Raw genomic sequence first — 23521 nt, 5'->3', positions numbered from 1 at the left:
TTTGAATTTCTAGGCTTGTATATCTATAACACGCATGTATTATACATATAAACCTTTCTCTTTAATTACTCTATCTATGGCTAAAAACTGCATTAAAATGCGTTGCGTAATTTAAAAGATACTATAGGCAAACAGACAGCGATGGGTTTGTTTTACAATATATGAAGATGATAATAATCATGATCATCATCATCATTTTTATATGCTTATAGCAAGGCTTGTGTGTGAAAAATTCCAACTAATTCTACGCAGAAGATGGACACTGCTGAACAAAGGCTAAAGATCTCCAGACGATAACCGGATGATCGGAAGTGCAGCAGTGCGCAAAACCACTTGACCACCGAGGCCGTCAAAGATGATATATCCGTATATAAAAATTTGCGGAAAAAAACTGTCCACTGTTGTTGTCAATATGTCATCTGCTATTTATCTAAAAATACACCGAATTCCCAACATCACATGTGTTTGACGGAAATCCGTATATTTTCTATGCACATCTTTTATGCAAAAGAAAAAATGATTTTCCCTTTGATGTTTCGCCAATATATTTTCCCTTCGAGGCCTTCAGACGGGGTTATACCCTCTGCTCGTCCCATGGGAGGTCGGTACAGTAATTGGCGTGGTTTATGAGCATACTTCTCACAACTCGCCTTATCGAAAAGAGTCTTGGCGATGGTTAATTTTATTCTGTATATAATAAGGTCTCGCTGTTACTCGTTCGTTTCATGATTACGAATTGACTTAGATTATGATTCGACTATGTCTACTTATTGTTGTACCAGATGAGTATTGAATAGAAATAATCTTGATTATTAAAGGAGTGGGAAGGCCTCCAACAAGGTGGACCGACGATCTGGTCAAGATCGCTGGAATGCATTGGATGCGAGCAGCGCAGAAACAAGGTGGACCGACGATCTGGTCAAGATCGCTGGAATGCATTGGATGCGAGCAGCGCAGAACCGATCGTCGTGGAGATCTATGGGGGAGGTCTTTGTTCAGCAGTAGACCTCCGGGCTGAGATGATGATGAATTTTTATTAAATATCCCGTTTTTTACAGTACTTTTCATTTATGATTCGCTCTTATTGGTCGTCTCGTGATGACTTAAAATGTACGAGTTCAATTTCCAGTTCCAGTTCCAGTTTATTGCCAGTTCTTCTCAACTGGAGTAGGTAGCTTAAAATGTACGAGTTCAATTTCTTGCCAGTTCTTCTCAACTGGAGTAGGTAGCTGAACTGGACGGTAAGGATAGTGGTACAAAAATACGATGTACAGAAGAAGGCCAAATTCAAACATAAATTAGAATTCAGAATTACTAATAAATATTTTTTTATTCCAATCTGGGTTTGATATTATACAATATCAACCTACAGCCTTCCTCTATAATCTGTTATCCAACATTTAACAACTACAAGACTTCAACTAAAAGATTATTTCAATTTGAAGCAGTAGTTTCTGAGATTTGTGCGTTCATACTCTTCAGATTTATAATCTTAGTATATATACTTTGTACATTCGTTCTTTTATATTAATAAAACTGATTCGCACTTAACTAATTTTCTCTATTTATGAATTAACCAACAACCATCTCAACTTTGCACGTGTGTGTAATCTAAACAAACTTGAGAGTTTAAAAAAACTTAAAGATTTAAGAAATAAATCTCAAAATGATGAAATGAAAAAAGAACTGTCGCAAAAGAAGAAACGTAACTGATAAATTTGCGTACATAGTTATAAAAGTAATAGAGAAACTTTTCTTATCAAAATCCAAACCAAAGGAGGAACCAGAGAAACAGACATACAAGAAGCGTGACTTATTTTTTTAACTAGTAGATGAGGCAATCACCAAAACCCAAGTACCTTTTATTTTCCTAAAATTATCATTCCCTACAAAGAAGCGAGCTTAGTTTTATGACCCGTAAAATAAATAGATGCTATAAAAAATTGGGCTTCGGTGATAAAGTCCAAACCTATTCGGTTTTAGGATGTCAGTTAAAAACTTGTGGTAAATATAACGTATGTAACTTATATTAATCTTTATAATGTTCGTCGTCTGTCGCAGCGACCGAAAGTGAATAGTCGGTATGTGTGCACTAGTTGTAATTTTTTCAAATGCGTTTCAATCTTATTTTGTTTTACATAAGGATAAAATTGATTAAAAAGAAGTCACGGTTTTGTGGGCACAGATCTGTAACGAGACGGTAATACGGTGTCAAAACGTTCGAAGGGTTAATCGGACGATTGGGTACCTGTAGAACTATTCTGTCAGCATCACTTACATAGATAGATAAAAATCTTTATTCGCGCAGGTAACAAAGAGAGTACCAAAAACATTCAATTAAAAAGTGTAATAAAATAAATTTTGTGAGCGTATTGAGTAGATCTGAGAATCGGCCAACATCTATTTTTTATCCCCCTAAATGTTAGGGGTAGTCCACCCCTAAATTTTTTTTTTATTTTAAGGCAATACAACGTTTGCCGGGACAGCTAATTATATATATACATATATATATATATGTATTCTGTACTAAGTTGCAACACCGTTTTGTTTGCTGTAATGGTGTTGTAATATTGAAATGAATAAATAAATAAAATAAATAATTTATGATTTATTAATTAAAATATTACAAAGTTCACTTCCCTTCAACAGCTCGTGGTCAAGTACGCAAACCCAACCATTCCCAATAACGGACCTTATTCACGACAGATATACTGACGGCGTGATTGACTGGAAACTGACAGTGTCTATTGTCGTAGAATGACACTATCAACGTACGTATGACATGACACAGGGCTATAATCTTACAATAGCTTTGTTTAACATTCTAGAAGCTACTTGATTCTGCATTTCTGACCAATGGTAACTTACTGCGAATACTGGTAATAGTCAAATAAGTATGCATCGGCATCGGCAAGAATATAATATCGATTATATTCTTGTATTTTTTTTTATAACTGTACAAGATTTTTTTGTTTATAAATAATCTTTTGAAAGTAAAAAAGTTAGAGGCATTGTCGACTATGGGCGTCGCATAAGAAAAGATATGCCCATATTCCGCTTTATGTCTATGGCCTAATCTAAACTACTACTTTATACCTTTGCTACACCTTTGCGCCATGTCACTTGACTTTATAGTTAAAACTAAATGTCATTGGCTTCCTACATTTTAACATTCGTAAATTAGTCTGAGTTCAAGTCCTTACTGAATGGGGGGAAAAGGGGATTGTTAGTAATGTGGACTGATACCCCATTGCTAGCAATGTACCATGTCAGGTTAATCTCCACATGGTTCCCCTGGAAATCTCGTGGAGATAAATTCATGGTGAATTTATCACGATCGACTAACTGACCTGACCTCATCTTCCACTGGTGCCCCGCCAGCGTAAACCGTTAGCGCAGGCGGGTGTATCATTTTTGGATGATAAATCCATAAAAAAAATCCTTACTGACTCTAATGAATAGGCAAATTAAACTTGACACAATAATTACTACGTCACTAAATACTATTAACGACACAGTTTTTTAAAATAATAGTGCATTAAAATACACGTATAGTGCGACATATCTTTAGTTCGCAAAGATATACGTTTAGTGTGTAAAGATACATATATAGTGCGTTAAGATATACGTTTAGTGCGTAAGGATACACGTTTAGTGAGTGAAGATATACGTTTAGTGTGTAAAGATACATGTATAGTGCGTGAAGATATACGTTTAGTGTGTAAAAATACACGTTTAGTGGGTGATAATGTGTTACGGTTGAGTGCGCACGAGCGCGTGCGAGGCATGATCGCGCACGATGCAGCGCGGCGCGTGCGCGTGGCTCGGGACTCCGTGCTCGCGCAAGAACGGCGCCGTCTGCACGTGCCTCGTCCACACCGCGCTCCTGCAGGTCAGTACAGCATACCCAGACTACATACTGACGGCCTCGGTGGTCTAGCGGTTTAGCACACCGCCTTACTTATGATGGTCGCGGGTTCGATTTCTCGCATGGTGCAAGTTTTTGAATTCATGGGTTGGTTGGGACGCCTTGCTCGCGCAAGAACGGCGCCGTCTGCACGTGCCTCGTCCACACCGCGCTGCTGCAGGTCAGTACAGCATACCCAGACTACATACTGACGGCCTCGGTGGTCTAGCGGTTTAGCACACCGCTTTACTTATGATGGTCGCGGGTTCGATTTCTCGCATGGTGCAAGTTTTTGAATTCATGGGTTGGTTGGGACGCCTTGCTCGCGCAAGAACGGCGCCGTCTGCACGTGCCTCGTCCACACCGCGCTGCTGCAGGTCAGTACAGCATACACCCAGACTACATACTGACGGCCTCGGTGGTCTAGCGGTACTTGCTCGTGCAAGAACGGCGTTTAGGTCAGTACAGCATACCCAGACACATACTGACGACCTCGGTGGTCTAGCGGTTTACACACCGCTTCACCTCTAATGGTCGCGGGTTCGATTTCTCGCATGGTGCAAGTTTTTGAATTCATGGGTTGCTTGGGACGCCTTGCTCGCGCAAGAACGGCGCCGACTGTACGTGCCTCGTCCACACCGCGCTCCTGCAGGTCAGTACAGCATACACCCAGACTACAACAATGCCGACCTCGGTGGTCTAGGGATTAAGCACACCGCTTTACTGACGATGGTCGCGGATTTGATTCCTCGCAAGATTTTGTATTCATGAGTATGATTGTTTGAATCAGTCTGGATGTTTTCTATGTATATTATGTCTGTATTTACAAAACATATTATCTCAGTATTTATGTCAGTTGTCTAGTACCCATAACACAAGCTGATGAATAAAGCGTACTCATGAATACAAACAATACTCATGTTTGAATCGTGCGAGGAATCGAACCCGCGATCATCGGAAATAAAGAGGTGTGCTAAACCACTAGACCACCGTGGTCGTCAAATGTCATAACTGATCACATATGATAGTATCACGTTGTTGCTTTGTCATATATTGAGAAATTTAGGTCTTAGATTACTCTAGCGCTTGTAAATATTTCATTAATAGATTCCCGTACTTGGTCGAGAGGGTTTGTAATTAAATTCCACTACAACTAGGGTTGCCAGTCGTCCCGAATTTATCAGGATATGTCTATATAATAGGGAGACAACAATATCAGATCGCCGTGCCATGACAAAGGAAATGGCATGACGCTAATTCTCTCGTTTTTCAACATTATATAAATTACTAGCTGTCCCGGCAAACGTTGTTTTGCCTTAAAATAAAAAAAATTTAGGCGTGGACTACCCCTAACATTTAGGGGATGAAAAATAGATGTTGGCCGATTCTCAGACCTATTCAATACGCTCACAAAATTTCATGAGAATCGGTCAAGCCGTTTCGGAGGAGTATGGGAACGAAAACTGTGACACGAGAATTTTATATATAAGACTAGTAGATCCGGCCACGCGTTGCTGTGGCTAAGGATCTTGAATAAAATAATATTGCGACTATAAATTGAGATGTAAGCTATCCTATCTTTCAAGTTGAATCAAATTGTACATATTGTACAAATCAAATTTACAATCTGTTCAGTATTTTAGGTGTCCATCGCGGACAAACAACGTGACACGTAATTTTTATATATAAAGATTTCCTTCAAGTTTACTGCATATTTGTTGCAGAATTAGAACTCCACTCGATAAAGTACAATTTCTTTGTAATCTCGGGTTTTTTTTTATTCTATTAAGATATTATTTTTATTAAAAGGGATGTTTCTCAATTATTTCTTAATCGTATCCTTATCAATATAGTATATAGCGACATATCTAAATATATATAACTGGAAGGTGACTGACTGACGTAGTGATCTATCAACGCACAGCCCAAACCACTGGACGGATCGGGCTGAAATTTGGCATGCAAGTAGATGTTATGATGTAGGCATCCGCTAAGAAAGGATTTTGATAAATTCCACCTCTAAGGTATAATGTAACTCGAGCGAAGCCGCGGGCAAAAGCTTGTTGCTTCATAATTATGACAGTTCTAATAGAATAGAATAGAAAATCATTTATTCAAATAAACTTACATTGAAGCATTTTTTAATCTACCGCTCATTCGGAAAGCTGTCTCATCACAAGAAGAACGAGCAAGAAACTTGCGTGTTGCTCTTTTAAATAATTTTATTATTACTTTACATTTTTAAGTTTAAATGTGTGAATATAAACCACCAATTAACACTAACGTAAATAGAAAAAATATTGTATATATAACCAACTGGTTAAACAATTAATTGATATAGACTGAAAAAAGACCACAGATTTTACGAATTACATATATGTCAAATAGCCTGTAATATATTCATTGAGTCCCAAAAAAATAATCAAAGAATTGGCTAACCTAGCTACTACCCTCCGCACACAGGGTTGTGGTCGTAACGTTAGTTCGCGATGTTGAATACTGCGGCCCACTGACTGATGATCAACAACCACATGAGCGCAAATAATTACCAACTTAATTGTAATCAGGGTAGGATATCAAATCGTTTGATTTCTGCTACAATGATTCTTATTGTAAAGTATCGAATTAGGTATTTGCGGAAGTCCATTTACTTACTTAATGGATTTGTAATATTTTGTTTAATTCCATTGCCATTAGCATGTGTAATATCACAAATATTCAGTGCGGAAAACTGACCACGGTCGCAGTTTGTTCGCCGAACATGCAACACTAGGCTTTCGAGCTATATCTGTGGTCTATTCAATACCTTAATGCTAAAATAATAAGGCGTGGACTTCGAGTCTATGGGACCTAACGGCGTCATAAAAAAGTGTTCTCATGGGATATAGGCGTCACATTGTGTGAACGGAATTTTCAAGAAGGAGGTATACTAAGGTTCCTTAAGGGTCGGCAACGCGCACGTGATAACCCTGGTGTTTCAGGCGTTCATAGGCTACCATTTACCATCAGATGGGCCGTATGCTTGGTTGCCATCATCGTAATGTAAAAAAAAACACGGTAATGATACTGCTGAATGTGAATACACACGACGATTACTCTTTCCATCAGGCGGGGCACTAGCTTGTTTTTTTTGGTTATATAAAACAATAAGTATATGTAATAATCCAAATGATAACAAATGGTGATCTAACAACGTGATAATATGTAACTGCCAATACAATATATCGAGACGCCGCGGGGATGCCGCCGCAGACATCCCTCTCACCGCCCGCTGTTACAGAATTGTTCACTAATAGAAGAATTAGGGCAATGTGTAGTGGCGATTAATATAGTAGCTTTTATTTCAACCTATTACTTGTACGGGGATATAAAAGACTACCTCACTTTCGCGGTTTCACTCGCAGTTTGATTCAAAAGATAAAGCGGTCGCACTCTTTTCCTTACTTTTTTTAACGTCAAGAAAATCTTTATAGAGGCCCACCGGCTTAAAGGCCAAATGGGGACTGCCGGATTCTTACCGGCCAAAAACCTGACGACTATTCCTCGTCGAACATGTCGCATTTGCATTTTCCATGATCACTGGCATGGTTCCCATCGAAGGGACCTTTCAGGGAATAGCCTGCACGCCATCGCCGGACCCTAATACTTCCCTGGTGAGCTTCGGATCGGTTTCCTGACCCATTATGCCAATGTATAGTGACCGTTAGTCTACCATACTAACGGTCACTTCGCTTTCATTTCAACCTATTAGGTATGAGGATATTAAAGACTAGCTCAATTTCGCGGTTTCACTCGCAGTTTGATTTAAAAGACAAAGCGGCCGCTTTAGGTTGTCTGACCCATCATATGTCATCGCATCGACATCCGTTGTCGTGACTGGATGTTTATAGAACGACTAGCTTTTGCCCGCGGCTTCGCTCGCGTTAATTTAGCCTCTTAGAGGCGGACTTCATCAAAATGCTTCTTTGGGATGCCTACATCATAGTAGCTTTATGCATGCAAAGTCTCAGTCCGATCGGTTTGAAATTGACAAAATTTTATACAAACTTTCATCCCCTATTTTATCCCTTTGGGGGTAGAATTAATCAAAATCCTCTTAGCGGATGCCTACGTCATAACATCTACCTGCATGCCAAATTTCAGCCCGATCCGTCCAGTGGTTTGGGCTGTGCGTTGATAAATCACTATGTCACTCAGTCACCTTTGAGTTATATATATTTAGATTGTGAATTTAGTTGTTAGCATGTTTTGTAGCTAATATTATTGTAAATTCTTTTAGGTTTGACGCGCTCGCGCTCACAGTTTTCCCCCAACAGATGTTACATTTACCTGGAGTAACGATAGTATCTTTGAATCGACGATCACCGCTTACCATTGCTAACTTAGTTACGATTGAAATATCAAACTATACAGTAGGACATTTAGATAGAAATGTGAAGCTCTCTATGGAAGTGTAGTAATGGATGGAAGGAGGCAAACGGAGCGTGTCGCGACGTGTCCCTGCCTCTGCAATTTCCCAAGAGACAAGTTTAAAGCCACTAAAAGCTACCGGCCAATGTGCACTCTTCTCTGTTTCGATTCGTGTCACTTGTCAAAGGGCGGCCTTGTCCATTGTCGTGACTGGATGTTTATAGAATGATATTAATGTATGTTGATAATGGTATGTATTATAATATGCAGTTTTAAATTTGACGCGATTATTATCTATACGTCTAATTAGGAATAATCACGGATCTTTTTCAGTTCGAACCAGTAGTTCCTGAGATTAACATGTTCAAACAAACAAACAAACTCTTCAGCTTTATAACATTAGTATAGATAATTATTAATAACATTAGGATGAAATATCGAACATACAATCTTTTCCAAGCATTCACCAATTTCTTCTTTTTTGTTCCAGGAATTCGCGACCCTTACAAAAGAGCTCAACCAGGCACGGGAACAACTTCTCGAGCGAGAGGAAGAGATATCAGAATTAAAGGCGGAAAGAAACAACACCCGGGTAAGTTGTATTGTTATGTTTCTCAAGAATTTATCACGATGGTTTTCAAGGGGAACCACGTGGAGGTCTATCTGACATGATACTAGATAGGGGACCCTGCTGTTAAAATAGAGGTCGCTAATACCATTACTAATCATCCACTCTTCCCAGAATTCATATTAATCGTAATGCATCTAGCACTATGCATGTTCTAGAGTGCAGACCGCGAATTGGCAAACGTAGTGTAGGACGCCCCGTAGATACGCGGAGCGACGACATACGTAGGGTTGCGGGTAGTAACTGGATAAGAAGGACTGAAGATCCTGCCCAATGGTGTGCCTTGGGAGAGGCCTATATCCCTCACTGGACTGCAGTGGGCTGATGATTATGATGATCTAATGCTATGCTATGTAAAAGGGATTGTATATTGTTGGGTAGCATCATATATATATTATTAGGTTCAGCATTTTTTGAAATTATACGTTACGAAATTTCTTACTACTTTGTGACATTAGTTAGATACTGATAGAACTTGTTAGAGTTCATTGCAATAGTCTTTCTATTAAAGTTATTTACCCAAGCTATGAATAATTTAAAAGCAACTGTGTCTAGACTGCCAAGTAGTCGCTTGACGCTGTATATTCGACGGCCAGACTCCTAGGTAGTCTGTCCGAACAGACAACGATGGGCTTCTAAACTCTAGATATTCATTGCCTCGTGGTGCCTCGTTTAGAGGCGAAACACGTGTCGCAATATGGGTGTGGACTCAGTAACGGTCATTTGACCACCAATAGAGAAGGTTGTAACGCTTCCAGTAGCGGTGGTCAGGTTTTCACACAGAATATTTGTAGTCTCGCACAAGCTAATGCTAGCAGAATTAAACAAAATAATATAAATCCATTAAGTAATGAAATGGACTTCCGCAAAATAACAACTAATTCGACAAAATATTTAAAGAGTTGCCTGTTGTATAAAGTTGTATTAAGAACATTGACCGTAATAGTTTTCGTTAAGAAATATCAGATGGCGTTGTATCAATTTTAGAACGCGCTAAGATTCGGATTTGTTCATATCATGATTTCATGATAATCCGAATATTAAATCGCCCCTTCCGATCGTTACGTCGTTCAAACTGAGATCGAAATTACGACGGCCTGAGCAAAGGAGAGGCTGAGGTGCCCTCAGACTAAAGTCGTATCCGTCAGAGAGGAGTTGTCCTTCAGTCGCTCCAGAAGTCCTTCCTTTGGTGAAGTGCCATCGCACTCGTCCCCTAAAGTGCGGTGAAACTGTAAATGCCAGCTGCGGCAACAGTATAAAAGTAGTCTACTGAACAATCTTATTTGTTCTGCGGAGCAGCAAAAAAAAATAGGAGTCAATTAACTTTGGTACGACTTTTGTTCGTACCTACTCCGGTGAAGCTGTAAAGGTCACAATTTTTGTTCTTCTGTGCACGTATAATTAATTTATTATCAATTAACTTTGGCACCTCTTTTGTTCATATGATTTCCTGAAAACTTTGTGTTAAGTATCCATCTGGTTGACTCTAGTTCTAACAAGATGTGTATGGTTTACAGTTACTATTAGAACACTTAGAATGCCTGGTGTCGCGGCACGAGCGCTCGCTGCGCATGACCGTGGTGAAGCGGCAGGCGGCCGCGCAGTCCGGAGTTTCCTCAGAGGTGGAGGTGCTCAAGGCGCTGAAGAGCCTCTTCGAGCATCACAAAGCTCTCGACGAGAAGGTAACCTGTTCGAAATTCTAATTTGAATTGGACGGACTTGACGGCCTCGTTGGGCCAGCTGTTTAGCACACCGCTTTACTTGTGATGGTCGCAGGTTCGATTCCTCGCACGCTACAAGCATTTGTGTTAATGAGTATGATTGTTTGTAACTGTCTGGGTGTTCTCTATATATATTCTTTTTAATGGATGGTAATAGAATGGTGCATCCGCCTGCGCATATATATATGCAATAGTAGACCGAAAAAAATCTGCCAACGCGTTATCACACATGACGCCCGTGCCTGGCTATTTCGGAAGAACAAGATGATATGCTTATTTCACTACCATATCTCAACCTAAAAATGGAAACACATCTTACAAAGCCACCTATGTATGCCTGGAATAAGGGTATATTGAGGTTTCTTAAGGCTCAATGCTGTAGTCTCACGGAATAACCTTCCTTGGATGCTACAAAGAATCAGGCATATAAAAAGATAAAGTATGATTATTGTAGGTTTTAATTTACTTACTGATAACATTTCAGGTCCGCGAGAGATTACGAGTGGCGTTAGAAAGGAACACAGCTTTAGAAGAAGAATTGGCGTTAACCAAAGAAGAAGTAAGTGGCTCTTATGTTTAGTGAATTATTAAGAATAAATTGTACCAATCTTTTATTAAGAAAATCTTTAAGGGAGTCAATGTTTTTTAAGAGAAAGATTAGTGTATGGCTGTAATTGTTGTACAATCTATCTTTATCTCGAATTTCATTGGACTCGTGCTGTCAAAGCCAACTAGCAGACATATATAAGAATACAGTTTTGTATTTATTTGTTATCTGCTACTTTGTATGAAATTTGCTCTCCTAATTTATCTTTTGGGATACGTATGTATGTACTATTTGCAGTATTTTTATGTATGTTACGGAATCATGCAGCCGCGTGCACTAACAGTTTACGCTGGCGGGCACCAGTGGAGGATGATAGGATGAGCATGAAGTCAGGTGAGTTAGCCCATATTGGCAAATGGCAGTTAAACACGCGTGAAGTTCAACCTGACATGGTAGAGATGAGGTTATTAGTCCACATTACTAATTATTAATACCACCTACTATTTGCAGTTGCAACAGTACAAATCGTCAGGACAGGACGACAAGCCGAAGGAAAACGGCACAGTGCCGACTGGATCGCCCGAGCAGAACGGCGAACAGCAGCAAACTAAGGTAACCTAACTGTATATTTTATAACAGGGCTGCCAACAAAAAAATGTAATTACCAACCTTTGAACATTTAGTCTTGGACGAAGAAATGGACGACCTCGGTGGTCTAGCGGTTTAGCACACCGCCTTACTTCCGATGGTCGCGGGTTCGATTCCTCGCACGACACAAACATTTGTATGTTATCTCAAATTGACTCTAGCTTTGTACTTTATAGTATTTTGACCGATTTTCGTAGGTCGAAATCTCGTACAAACATGTACGAGGTGAAATATTCGGGTACCGATTCTTTAACCTCATATTCTGACCGATATTCATAGACCGAAGTATCATACATAATTTGTACGAAATGATGTCACGAAATGTGGTCAAAATGTCGTATTTTTCGAGGATTCGAGTATATTTGGTATTTCTATGTCGTAGTGAATATGCCCATCTAAAACGTCTAGTGAACATATTTGGGCAATTTAACGGTTGTGTTCCTTTCTCTCGTGTTGGTTTTTCTATTTGAAAGAAAGTGACAAATAATAAAGTTAAGCCAATACATAATAAATAAACATACATAAGAATTGGCCTTTGGCCTCATCACTTGTTCAAATATGAAAAAGTTTAAAAGTAGACTAGGCTGTACGGTCTAAGTATATTTGCCTGTTCCATCACTGAAAAGGAGATGGACGAATATGGAAAAAAAAAAATATTTATGGTTGATAATATAGCTGACTGTAAGGAAAAGAGTTATTAATAGTCTAGTGTTTTTTTTTTATAATTTATCCGGTTTATAGTACCAACTATAATCAATATCGGATATTTCTAATATAGGTAATATTAGTCTTATCAAAAGCATTATCGTTTTGAGTACTAGATAGTATTCGGCCATAGACGTCCTGAAAACGGTCTTGAGATATATTGAAAGAACATTTATCACGGTTCGGGATAAACGCGTCCTTCATTGAGTCAGAAGCACGCTTGATACGATCTTCGGTACTTGTAACAAACACATCATACGTTACAGCCCATCGCACAGGATAAAGATAAAAAAGAAATATTTCTTTTATTACGATAAAATAATATCACATTTTTCGAGGATGGCAACACATGGGCGGTGAATGTTTCTTATATTGCGATAAAATAAATATTTTGACAAATTTCGAGGATGGCAACACACGTGTTGAAACGGTGTAGATTCTACACGTTTATTATGTTTATGTATAGAGTTTGTGTTCTTTTTGTTAAAATTAAAACCTTCTTCAAACTCTTTTAATTATTAAATCAAAACGCCTTAGATTGTTTATTTTTTAGTATTTTTTTTTTCTACAAAGCAATATAGTTTACCTCGCTTATTCATTAAAATTAAAACGTACAAATCTATTTTTGTTCTTGGTGTCACTTTTTTACAAATTATGAAATCAACTTGAAAGATAAGGACAAAACAGTTTCATAGATAACATATGTTTATTACATGTTTGAAGTTATATATAAAAGGTGTTTGAGAATTGAGTCTAAATCTTTTTACGTCTAATGCATCTAAATTTAAAGTCAAAAGTCAAAATCTAAAGTTTAATTTATTGGATTCTATTTTGTAAATAAATATTGTCACGTTGAAACCACTACAAGATTTCTTACTCTAAAATAATCTCGAGTCTGATTATGTAACAGTTGCAATTGTTTCTTATTTGAAACTAATGAATATTGTACATTTGTGTTACTGCATCGATTATGTCGCAGTTAAAAATACAAATGGTAAGGTTTGTAATTGGAACTTGTGGTTGTTATATATGATTACAATTTCAATGGTTTTACGTAAGAAACAATTGCAACTGTCTTACGTAATAAAGGCTCAAGTAATTTTAAACTAAGTAATGTTGTAGCTAAACTGGACATGATCAGCAGTTAATACGTAGGATATAAAGACATACGAGTCACTTCTAGAAAGCTTGAATAATGTAAAAACTTACGGGTCACTTCTACAATTCTCGAATAATATTAACTTCAACATGTTTCAATATTCATAATAATTAATCAATTTATTGCTAACAATAGTACGAAGGTATAAGAAGATAAGATTGTCATATGTTTGATATCATTATAATACAGCATAATAAGTTTGGGATTCTATGAAGTGATTTTTGTATGTTTGTAACTGAAACTTTGTACATTTCGACTAAGTACACAACTACCTTTCAAAACTCACACAACCGACTCAAACGATATTTGAACTGGGCTTAACTATCTATTTAATATAGTTGCTAACAATTTCTATTTGAAACAAATAAAAATTTATACTTTTGCGATTATGTATTGAACATTCCACAGTTTCATTTGTTAAGCATATGATTTAGTTTTATAGTAAACTAGCTACTACTACGAGCCGCCCCGGCTTCGCACGGGTGCACACATATTATACATAAAAACCTTCCTCTTAAATCACTCTATCAATTGCTAAAAACTGCATTCAAATCCGTAAATAGTTTAAAAGATTCAAGCGAACAGACAGCGGAAGCTTTCATTTATACTATATAAAAATAAAGATATTTACTTCTCTCACCTCTCTTGATATTTCGAGTAGGCTTGTCGATATAAATAATCATTAAAAAAACAAAAATTTAAAAATAACCAAATGATTTCGATTGTAACTGTCAAATTATTTATACATAATCGCAAACCAATAATCTGTTACAATCGTGAGTTGTTAGCAACTATGTTAGGTAATTAAGCAGCTGATGTTTGTATTAGATGCTTAGTGAATGGATGTTGATTGTGGCAAGTTTGTTTTGTCTAGTTTACGATGGTTTTACTCAATTTTTTTATGATAACGAAAGTACCTCATTTTTTTTAATGAAACTCTACTCATAGTTGGTTTATTGGATATTGCACGCTTGTAAATTTATTGTAATTATGCCTCTCTTTCGCACAGTTCTTTATTGTATGTAGCCGTCAAACTGCAATATGAAGGTTTTTTTCTTTTCTTTTGGAATATAATGGTTTATTACACGATCATTTGTAATCGGTTTTTTATTGATCATGAACGGTGTTACTTGAATTTGCTAAAAATCAATAGATTTGCATCCAGTTCTTACTTGACCGGTTATATTTATATATAAATAATATAATACCGATTTATAATTTTTAACAATAATTTTTATATGGTAACCTTATTATATTTCCAACACTGGGAAGAAATTATAAATTTTTTTAAGGTTTTGTATTTTATGTTGGGCTAAAAAGGACTTGTATCCAGAGCCGTAAAATATTAAATAAAAAAAAAAGCAGTCTTTATTAGACCTGGCAACACTGTTGATGACTGTTGCAAACGTATAGTGTAATTGGAACTCGAAACGGTTGCGGTAGAAAAACAAAAATTGAGTAAAACACTCGCATAATATCTACCTAAACATATGAAAAGATATTTAGAAATTTAAATACGTGATTTTAATTAGAAATTAATGCTATTAATATTTACTTTACTACTCAGAAAGAACATTACAATGAAAATTAAGTTATTTTTAAAATTTTAAGTTACTTCTTATGAGAGTTTTGAATCTGAACTGGATCGAAACCTGTACTACAGATGTCCAGGCTCTGTCCGGGACCTTACGGTACTATATCATACTTTATTAATGTAAATAAACGGAATTTAATACGAATAAATTTATGGTGAATATCAGTATTTACCTCTCTCCTTATTTACTTTTATCTATACATCTATACATATAAATAAAATTGTAGTGTCTGTTTGTAATATTGAAATAACCGATTTTACTACATGCATATGAATATAAATACAGTACAAACACCAAAATAACATTTTTTACAATTTTTGTCTGTCAGACTGTCTGTCAGTTTGTTCCGGCTAATCTCTGAAATGGCTGGACCGATTTCAATGGGATTTTTTTGGCAGGTAGCTGATGTAATAAACAGTAACTTGGGCTACTTTTATTTTAGAAAAATAAAGTAAAATTCCACGCGGACGAAGTCGCGGGAACAGCTAGTTTACAATAAAATTATTCGTATTATAACCCGTTTAAATATATTAATAATGTGTACTAAGTTTTAGTACATGTGAATAATAAAACTTTCGCGTCTAATGTGTACTAAGTTTTAGTACATGTGAATAATAAAACTTTCGCGTCTAATGTGTACTAAAAATAAGGTTTTTATACTTCTTAAAAAAGATTATATCTGTTTGTGAGGTAAAGTTAAACAATTTTTAAGTTGTAGTAATAGTTTGTGTGTGCGTGTGTGCATGAAAGAGGATGTGTAAAGAAAAATATTAGTGTGTTAGTTATTTAAGTTATAATTTTTGTTTGATGGTGAACACAGGAGAATAGTGTTAACGGCGACTCGGACACAAGCAAGCGAATCACAGAGCTACATAACACGGTCGCCAAACAGGTTAGACTACAACTGTAGCTACAGTACGTACACGCATTGTAAACCTGCGTTCGGTCATGTATTGTGGTGGGCAGACTATAAAATGTTATATAACCTCGCAGAAATATTGGCGGGAAAAAGATGACATGTTATTTTATATATGCTTTATTAGAGATATAACTTCTCAAAAATTGGCGGGAATTAAATGTCACGTTATTTTTTTTAACAAACAGGTGGAAAGGCAAACACGCATTGTGAACTACGTTCCTTATAGAGTTATATACCTTGCAAAAATTGGCGAGAAAAAGATGACATTTATTTTTTTTTCATTACTACTATATATGCATTTATATAACGCACTATACATGTTATTTTTTTTTCATTACTACTATATATGCTATAGAAAGGCAAAAGTATTTTCTTATAGAGATATAACTTCTCAAAAATTGGCGGGAATTAAATGTCACGTTATTTTTTTAAACACGGTCGACAAACAGGTTAGACTACGACTGTAGCTGCAGTACGTACACGCATTGTGAACTTGCGTTCGGTCAAAGATTAAAATGTTATATAACGAGAAATATTGGCAAAAAGATGACTGTTATTTTTGTTCTACAGTACGTACAGTTATAACCTTGCATAATGTGATTTTTTTTAACACGGTCGCCTAAATGATTCGACGTTAACTGTAGCTACAGTACGTACACGCATTGTGAACTTGCATTGGGTCATGTGTGATGGCAGACTATGTAATATAACCTCGCAAAAATATTGGCGGCTAAAAGATGACATATTATTTTTTTTTCTTTATTATGTCTTCTATTGAAAGGCAAAGATACTATCTTATAGAGCTGGGACTTCGCAAAAATTGGCGGAAAATAGTTTCTTGTTATAGAATATTTTCCGAATATTTTTATATAGTATACATCTGTATTGCATTTCGAATAGAAATATTTAAAAACAATTTTGTAAATGAGTATATTTTTTTGTTAACTAACAATACAATAAACATAAAATATTACAGATACATTACTAAAAAGTACATTTATTTAAATTTATATCTCAACCACCTGTTTTTTATAGGCAAAACGTGCGAATATACACACATAAAAATAAATTTCCAGACGACAATGAATATTATATTTACTTTAGTAAGTAAAAACACTTAAGTACTTGAAAAATGACACTAACTCTATGATTATAAACTTTCTAGTCTGTCCCATCACCATACATAACAAAACCGTACCACGAAAGCTTGTTTTTTCAATTTCGTATCGTTCAACCGTCCATTCATTTTGGGACGAAACGCCACATACTGACCGCGGTAAGAGAACTGATCAGGCCCAGGATGCCATTGCACGTTCGTGTCACCATCGCATTGTACATTTTATTTTGAAGTCGGTAGCAGCATAGACAATTGTGTAGCTAAAATAAACCCACCTACGCAAAGAAAAATAGATCATACAGCTTATATAACGACAATAACACGGCTGGACAAAATAGCATTGTATTTTACATAATCGTAAATATATCAACAAGATTTGGTTATTAAAATGTATACATATATAAATGCAAATATAGAATAAAAGAGATATATATATATATATATATTCAGCAAATAACACTGATTGATTCATTTGTTTCTATTCAAATTTAAACCAAGAAACCATTAGGTGTTGATATATTTTTGATTGCAATAACATTAGATAGTTTAAAAGCATGCTTAAATACATTACACTAACTCCACGTAACAACAGATGTCATAACACACTAACACTCATCGATCGACTCACTAGTAAACATGTCACATCACTAATGATCCATTGGTATTGGTTTAATGTTAATCTACAGGGTGTTGCAGTTGTTAATACAGTATGTTTCAGGATTTTGTTCAGAGAATTTACTTTTATACTTAGTTTAAAATATTGTTAATCTACATGCTGTTGCAATTGTTATTACAGTATATTTCGGGTTTCTATTCAGGGAACACATTATTATAAATTAAAAAAAATTACGTTCATAAGCGGCTAAAATGTCCTATATGGATAAATGAATTTTGAATTTGAATTTGACGAAATAGTTAGATTTTAAAGTTGTGTTCGAATTATATAAAAAAAACTTTGTCGGCGACTTTGTCCGATTATTATTTTATTTTTCTAAAATAAAAGTAGTCTAAGTAACTCCTTATTACATCAGCTACCTGCCAAAAAAGTCCCGTCAAAGTCGGTCCAGTCATTTCAGAGATTAGCCGGAACAAACAGACCGACAGACAGACAGACAAAAATTGTAAAAAATGTTATTTTGGTGTATGTACCGAATTTATATTCATATGTAGGTAGTAAAAACGGTTATTTCAATATTACAAACAGACACTCCAATTTTATTTATATGTATAGACAATACACTTAAAATCTTTTAAATTATTAACACAAAGGCATTTAACTCTATCCATAAGTATAGTGACGCATGGGGATAGTAGGGGTATTACCAAATGTGATGTACGAGGTACCATTCATAATTAACCGTCGTCTGTTACCATCAAATGGACTATTTGTAGGTTACCATTCATAATAAATAACGTCTTTGTCGAGTAGTTGTACCATCAAATGCACTATTTGTAGGTTAGCCATTATTCCCCCATAAATAAATAACGTCTTTGGGGTAGTAGGGTGTGATGTACGAGGTACCATTCATAATTAACCGTCGTCTGTTACCATCAAAAGATTATTAGTAGGTTAGCCAGTCTCCCCCCATAAATAAATAACGTCTTTGGGGTAGTAGGGTGTGATGTACGAGGTACCATTCATAATTAACCGTCGTCTGTTACCATCAAATGGATTATTAGTAGGTTAGCCATTATTCCCCCATAAATAAATAACGTCTTTGGGGTAGTAGGGTGTGATGTACGAGGTACCATTCATAATTAACCGTCGTCTGTTACCATCAAATGGAGTATTAGTAGGTTAGCCATTATTCCCCCATAAATAAATAACGTCTTTGGGGTAGTAGGGTGTGATGTACGAGGTACTATTCATAATTAACCGTCGTCTGTTACCATCAAATGGATTATTAGTAGGTTAGCCATTATTCCCCCATAAATAAATAACGTCTTTGGGGTAGTAGGGTGTGATGTACGAGGTACCATTCATAATTAACCGTCGTCTGTTACCATCAAATGCACTATTTGTAGGTTAGCCATTATTCCCCCATAAATAAATAACGTCTTTGGGGTAGTAGGGTGTGATGTATTATTCATAATTAACCGTCGTCTGTTACCATCAAATGGATTATTAGTAGGTTAGCCATTATTCCCCCATAAATAAATAACGTCTTTGGGGTAGTAGGGTGTGATGTACGAGGTACCATTCATAATTAACCGTCGTCTGTTACCATCAAATGGATTATTAGTAGGTTAGCTATTATTCCCCCATAAATAAATAACGTCTTCGGGGTAGTAGGGTGTGATGTACGAGGTACCATTCATAATTAACCGTCGTCTGTTACCATCAAATGGACTATTTGTAGGTTAGCCAGTCTTCCCCCGTAAATAAATAACGTCTTTGGGGTAGTAGGGTGTGATGTACGAGGTACTATTCATAATTAACCGTCGTCTGTTACCATCAAATGGATTATTAGTAGGTTAGCCATTATTCCCCCATAAATAAATAACGTCTTTGGGGTAGTAGGGTGTGATGTACGAGGTACCATTCATAATTAACCGTCGTCTGTTACCATCAAATGGATTATTAGTAGGTTAGCCATTATTCCCCCATAAATAAATAACGTCTTTGGGGTAGTAGGGTGTGATGTACGAGGTACCATTCATAATTAACCGTCGTCTGTTACCATCAAATGGATTATTAGTAGGTTAGCCATTATTCCCCCATAAATAAATAACGTCTTTGGGGTAGTAGGGTGTGATGTACGAGGTACCATTCATAATTAACCGTCGTCTGTTACCATCAAATGGATTATTAGTAGGTTAGCCATTATTCCCCCATAAATAAATAACGTCTTTGGGGTAGTAGGGTGTGATGTACGAGGTACCATTCATAATTAACCGTCGTCTGTTACCATCAAATGGACTATTTGTAGGTTAGCCAGTCTTCCCCCGTAAATAAATAACGTCTTTGGGGTAATAGGGTGTGATGTACGAGGTACCATTCATAATTAACCGTCGTCTGTTACCATCAAATGGATTATTAGTAGGTTAGCCATTATTCCCCCATAAATAAATAACGTCTTTGGGGTAGTAGGGTGTGATGTACGAGGTACTATTCATAATTAACCGTCGTCTGTTACCATCAAATGGATTATTAGTAGGTTAGCCATTATTCCCCCATAAATAAATAACGTCTTTGGGGTAGTAGGGTGTGATGTACGAGGTACTATTCATAATTAACCGTCGTCTGTTATCATCAAATGGATTATTAGTAGGTTAGCCATTATTCCCCCATAAATAAATAACGTCTTTGGGGTAGTAGGGTGTGATGTACGAGGTACCATTCATAATTAACCGTCGTCTGTTACCATCAAATGGATTATTAGTAGGTTAGCCATTATTCCCCCATAAATAAATAACGTCTTTGGGGTAGTAGGGTGTGATGTACGAGGTACTATTCATAATTAACCGTCGTCTGTTACCATCAAATGGATTATTAGTAGGTTAGCCATTATTCCCCCATAAATAAATAACGTCTTTGGGGTAGTAGGGTGTGATGTACGAGGTACCATTCATTATTAACCGTCGTCTGTTACCATCAAATGGATTATTAGTAGGTTAGCCAGTCTTCCCCCATAAATAAATAACGTCTTTGGGGTAGTAGGGTGTGATGTACGAGGTACTATTCATAATTAACCGTCGTCTGTTACCATCAAATGGATTATTAGTAGGTTAGCCATTATTCCCCCATAAATAAATAACGTCTTTGGGGTAATAGGGTGTGATGTACGAGGTACCATTCATAATTAACCGTCGTCTGTTACCATCAAATGGATTATTAGTAGGTTAGACAATCTTCTTTTAAAAAAATTGATTAAAAATTGAAAATTTGATAAAAATTTAAGAATTCGTTAACGATAATAATGTTTTTGTAGAAAAATTTTAAATCCATAGCACTGACAATATTATCTGATTACACTAATAATGAGTGCGTAGCGATTTCTATGTTGATTATCGCATGCCTCTTACTTGTTACACTGTAATTATTTATATAAAAAAAAACATCTATTAAAAAGAGCAACACACAAGTTTCTTGCTCATTCTTCTTGTGATGAATCTGCATTCCGAATGAGTGGTAGAATCAAAATATGACTATTCAAAAGTGCTTGTAATGAGTTTATTTGAATAAAGATTATTTCTATTTCTATTTCTTAAAAAAAAAATTAACTTCTAATAGCGGATAGCCATCTCCCGAAACGCACCATTCGGTTGCCAGCCCACTAGTTTCCGGACATAGAGCAGCGTACGTCCGGTATCTATTAATAGACAACTCGAGCTAGCCCTGCCATAGTGTAACAGATCCTTATAAAGTACTGTATTAGCAACACACTACAACCGTTTTGGGACTTGTAACATAGATTGTATTTAATAATTGTTAAATTAAAACGAAAGTATGCTTGTAATTTTCATAAAGTCTTTATGCAATGTATTTAGTTTCTGATTGATGATAATAGAATGATGCACTCCGCGCATGCGATGACTGTTTACGCTGACGGGGCACCAGTGCAGAATAAATGAGCATTGAGCCTGAAGTCAGATCAGTTAGCGCATCCTGGTAAATTCAACAGGAATTTGTCATGATGGTTTCCAGGGAGACAGCGTGAAGATCAATCTGCTACCTCATTTCTAACAATCGCCAATAGATTAAAGTTTTTACAGACAGGGTATAGGTGAAAATATTTCATTTGCGATAACATATACAAATGGTTGCCATATTGAAATTCAACCATAATTAATTTCAATTATAAGTTTGAACATTATAAACGTTTTATTCTCAAATACTATAATTCTATGTGTGTGTCAAATACCTTGTAATGTGTGTGATGTTTTTTTTACTTATTTAATGTATTTTTATGCATAATTTAAAAATACATTTAATTCTGCAATAATTCTCTATCTAAATACTATATATACTATATATATTTAGATTATCAACGCACAGCCCAATAGTAGCTTTATGCATGCAAAGTCTCAGCCCGATTGATTTAAAATTGACAAAGTTTCATCCCCTATTTTATCGTAAAATCAAAATCCTTTCTTAGAATATAAAGTTTTTCAGCTTCCAGTGGTTTGGGCTGTGCGTTGATAGATCACTTATTAATATATATGTTTGCACCTTATTAATATAATGTTTGCAAACTATGGGGAAGTTTTATGAGAACTACAAGCATTCTTATTCATCTTGCATATATGAATCTGATTAATTATTGAATTTATTATAAAAATATGTTATGTTTGATTATTTAGTCAGCAGAATTGAGCTCGTGGCAGCGACGAGTCGCAGAGCTGAACAATAAGGTGTCAGACCTGGAAGACAGGCTCGCCAAGGGCGAGAAGGAGCTGGTGAAGAAACAGGATGAATGTGCCAAGCTGCAGCGGGACCTGAGAGAGAACGTCGCGCAGAAAGAGGATCAGGTGAGAGTTATCGCTCATTGTTTTTTTTGTGGATGATAATAGAACGGTGCACCCGCCTATCGTGACAAATTTACGAGTAGTTAATTTTAAACATTCGTGTTTAATATACATTATTTAAATTATTAACCGGGTCTTAACACGAATAATTTTATGGCAAATAAAGGTATTTACCTCTCTCGACGTTTCGACTAGGTTGCACTAGCCGTGGTCACGAGCTGACTGGAGTAACAGCGATGTCAAAGTAGATAGGTGACAGCAGTTTTTTCTTCATCTACCGTCACTAGATTGTTTAAGTTCGTGACACACAGCACTCACGGTATCCGTACACTTATTGACTATTGATGCTACTGAACTTTGCTTTGGTAAATACCTTTATTTGCCATAAAATTATTCGTGTTAAGACCCGGTTAATAATTTAAATTTACGAGTAATTTATCACGATGGTTTCCAAGGGCAACCGCGTGGAGGTCGCCCTTACATGATACATTGCTAGCAATGGGTCACATTACTGAAAATTCCCTTTTCCCTCTTTAATAATTTTATAAACATTATTTGATACGTAACGTAGTATACTTATATAGATAACAAATAGACACTGTTAATTTTTCATGCCAGATTCTGGTGAAAAGTGTGAAACTAAACCACCACCACGTCTTGTCTACCCAAAGTTGTTTTGGAAGCGATTAGACCGCC

General features: G+C 36.3%; 1 protein-coding gene across 1 annotated transcript in view; it reads left to right on the top strand.

Moving 5' to 3' along the window:
* LOC131847417 (liprin-alpha-1) overlaps positions 1–23521 on the top strand; it is a 237608-nt gene that overhangs the window by 179681 nt on the left and 34406 nt on the right. The window contains exons 2-7 of the mRNA XM_059196997.1: positions 8808–8909; positions 10463–10627; positions 11151–11225; positions 11724–11825; positions 16141–16212; positions 22661–22828. Of these exons, the coding sequence (XP_059052980.1) occupies positions 8808–8909; positions 10463–10627; positions 11151–11225; positions 11724–11825; positions 16141–16212; positions 22661–22828 (684 nt within the window). The remainder of the gene's footprint in view (positions 1–8807; positions 8910–10462; positions 10628–11150; positions 11226–11723; positions 11826–16140; positions 16213–22660; positions 22829–23521) is intronic.

The sequence above is a fragment of the Achroia grisella genome, unplaced genomic scaffold (genome assembly GCF_030625045.1).
Source record: "Achroia grisella isolate CSIRO2021 unplaced genomic scaffold, CSIRO_AGI_Agris_v1 utg534, whole genome shotgun sequence".
NCBI lineage: Eukaryota > Metazoa > Arthropoda > Insecta > Lepidoptera > Pyralidae > Achroia > Achroia grisella.
This window is presented reverse-complemented; position numbering and strand designations above follow the sequence as displayed.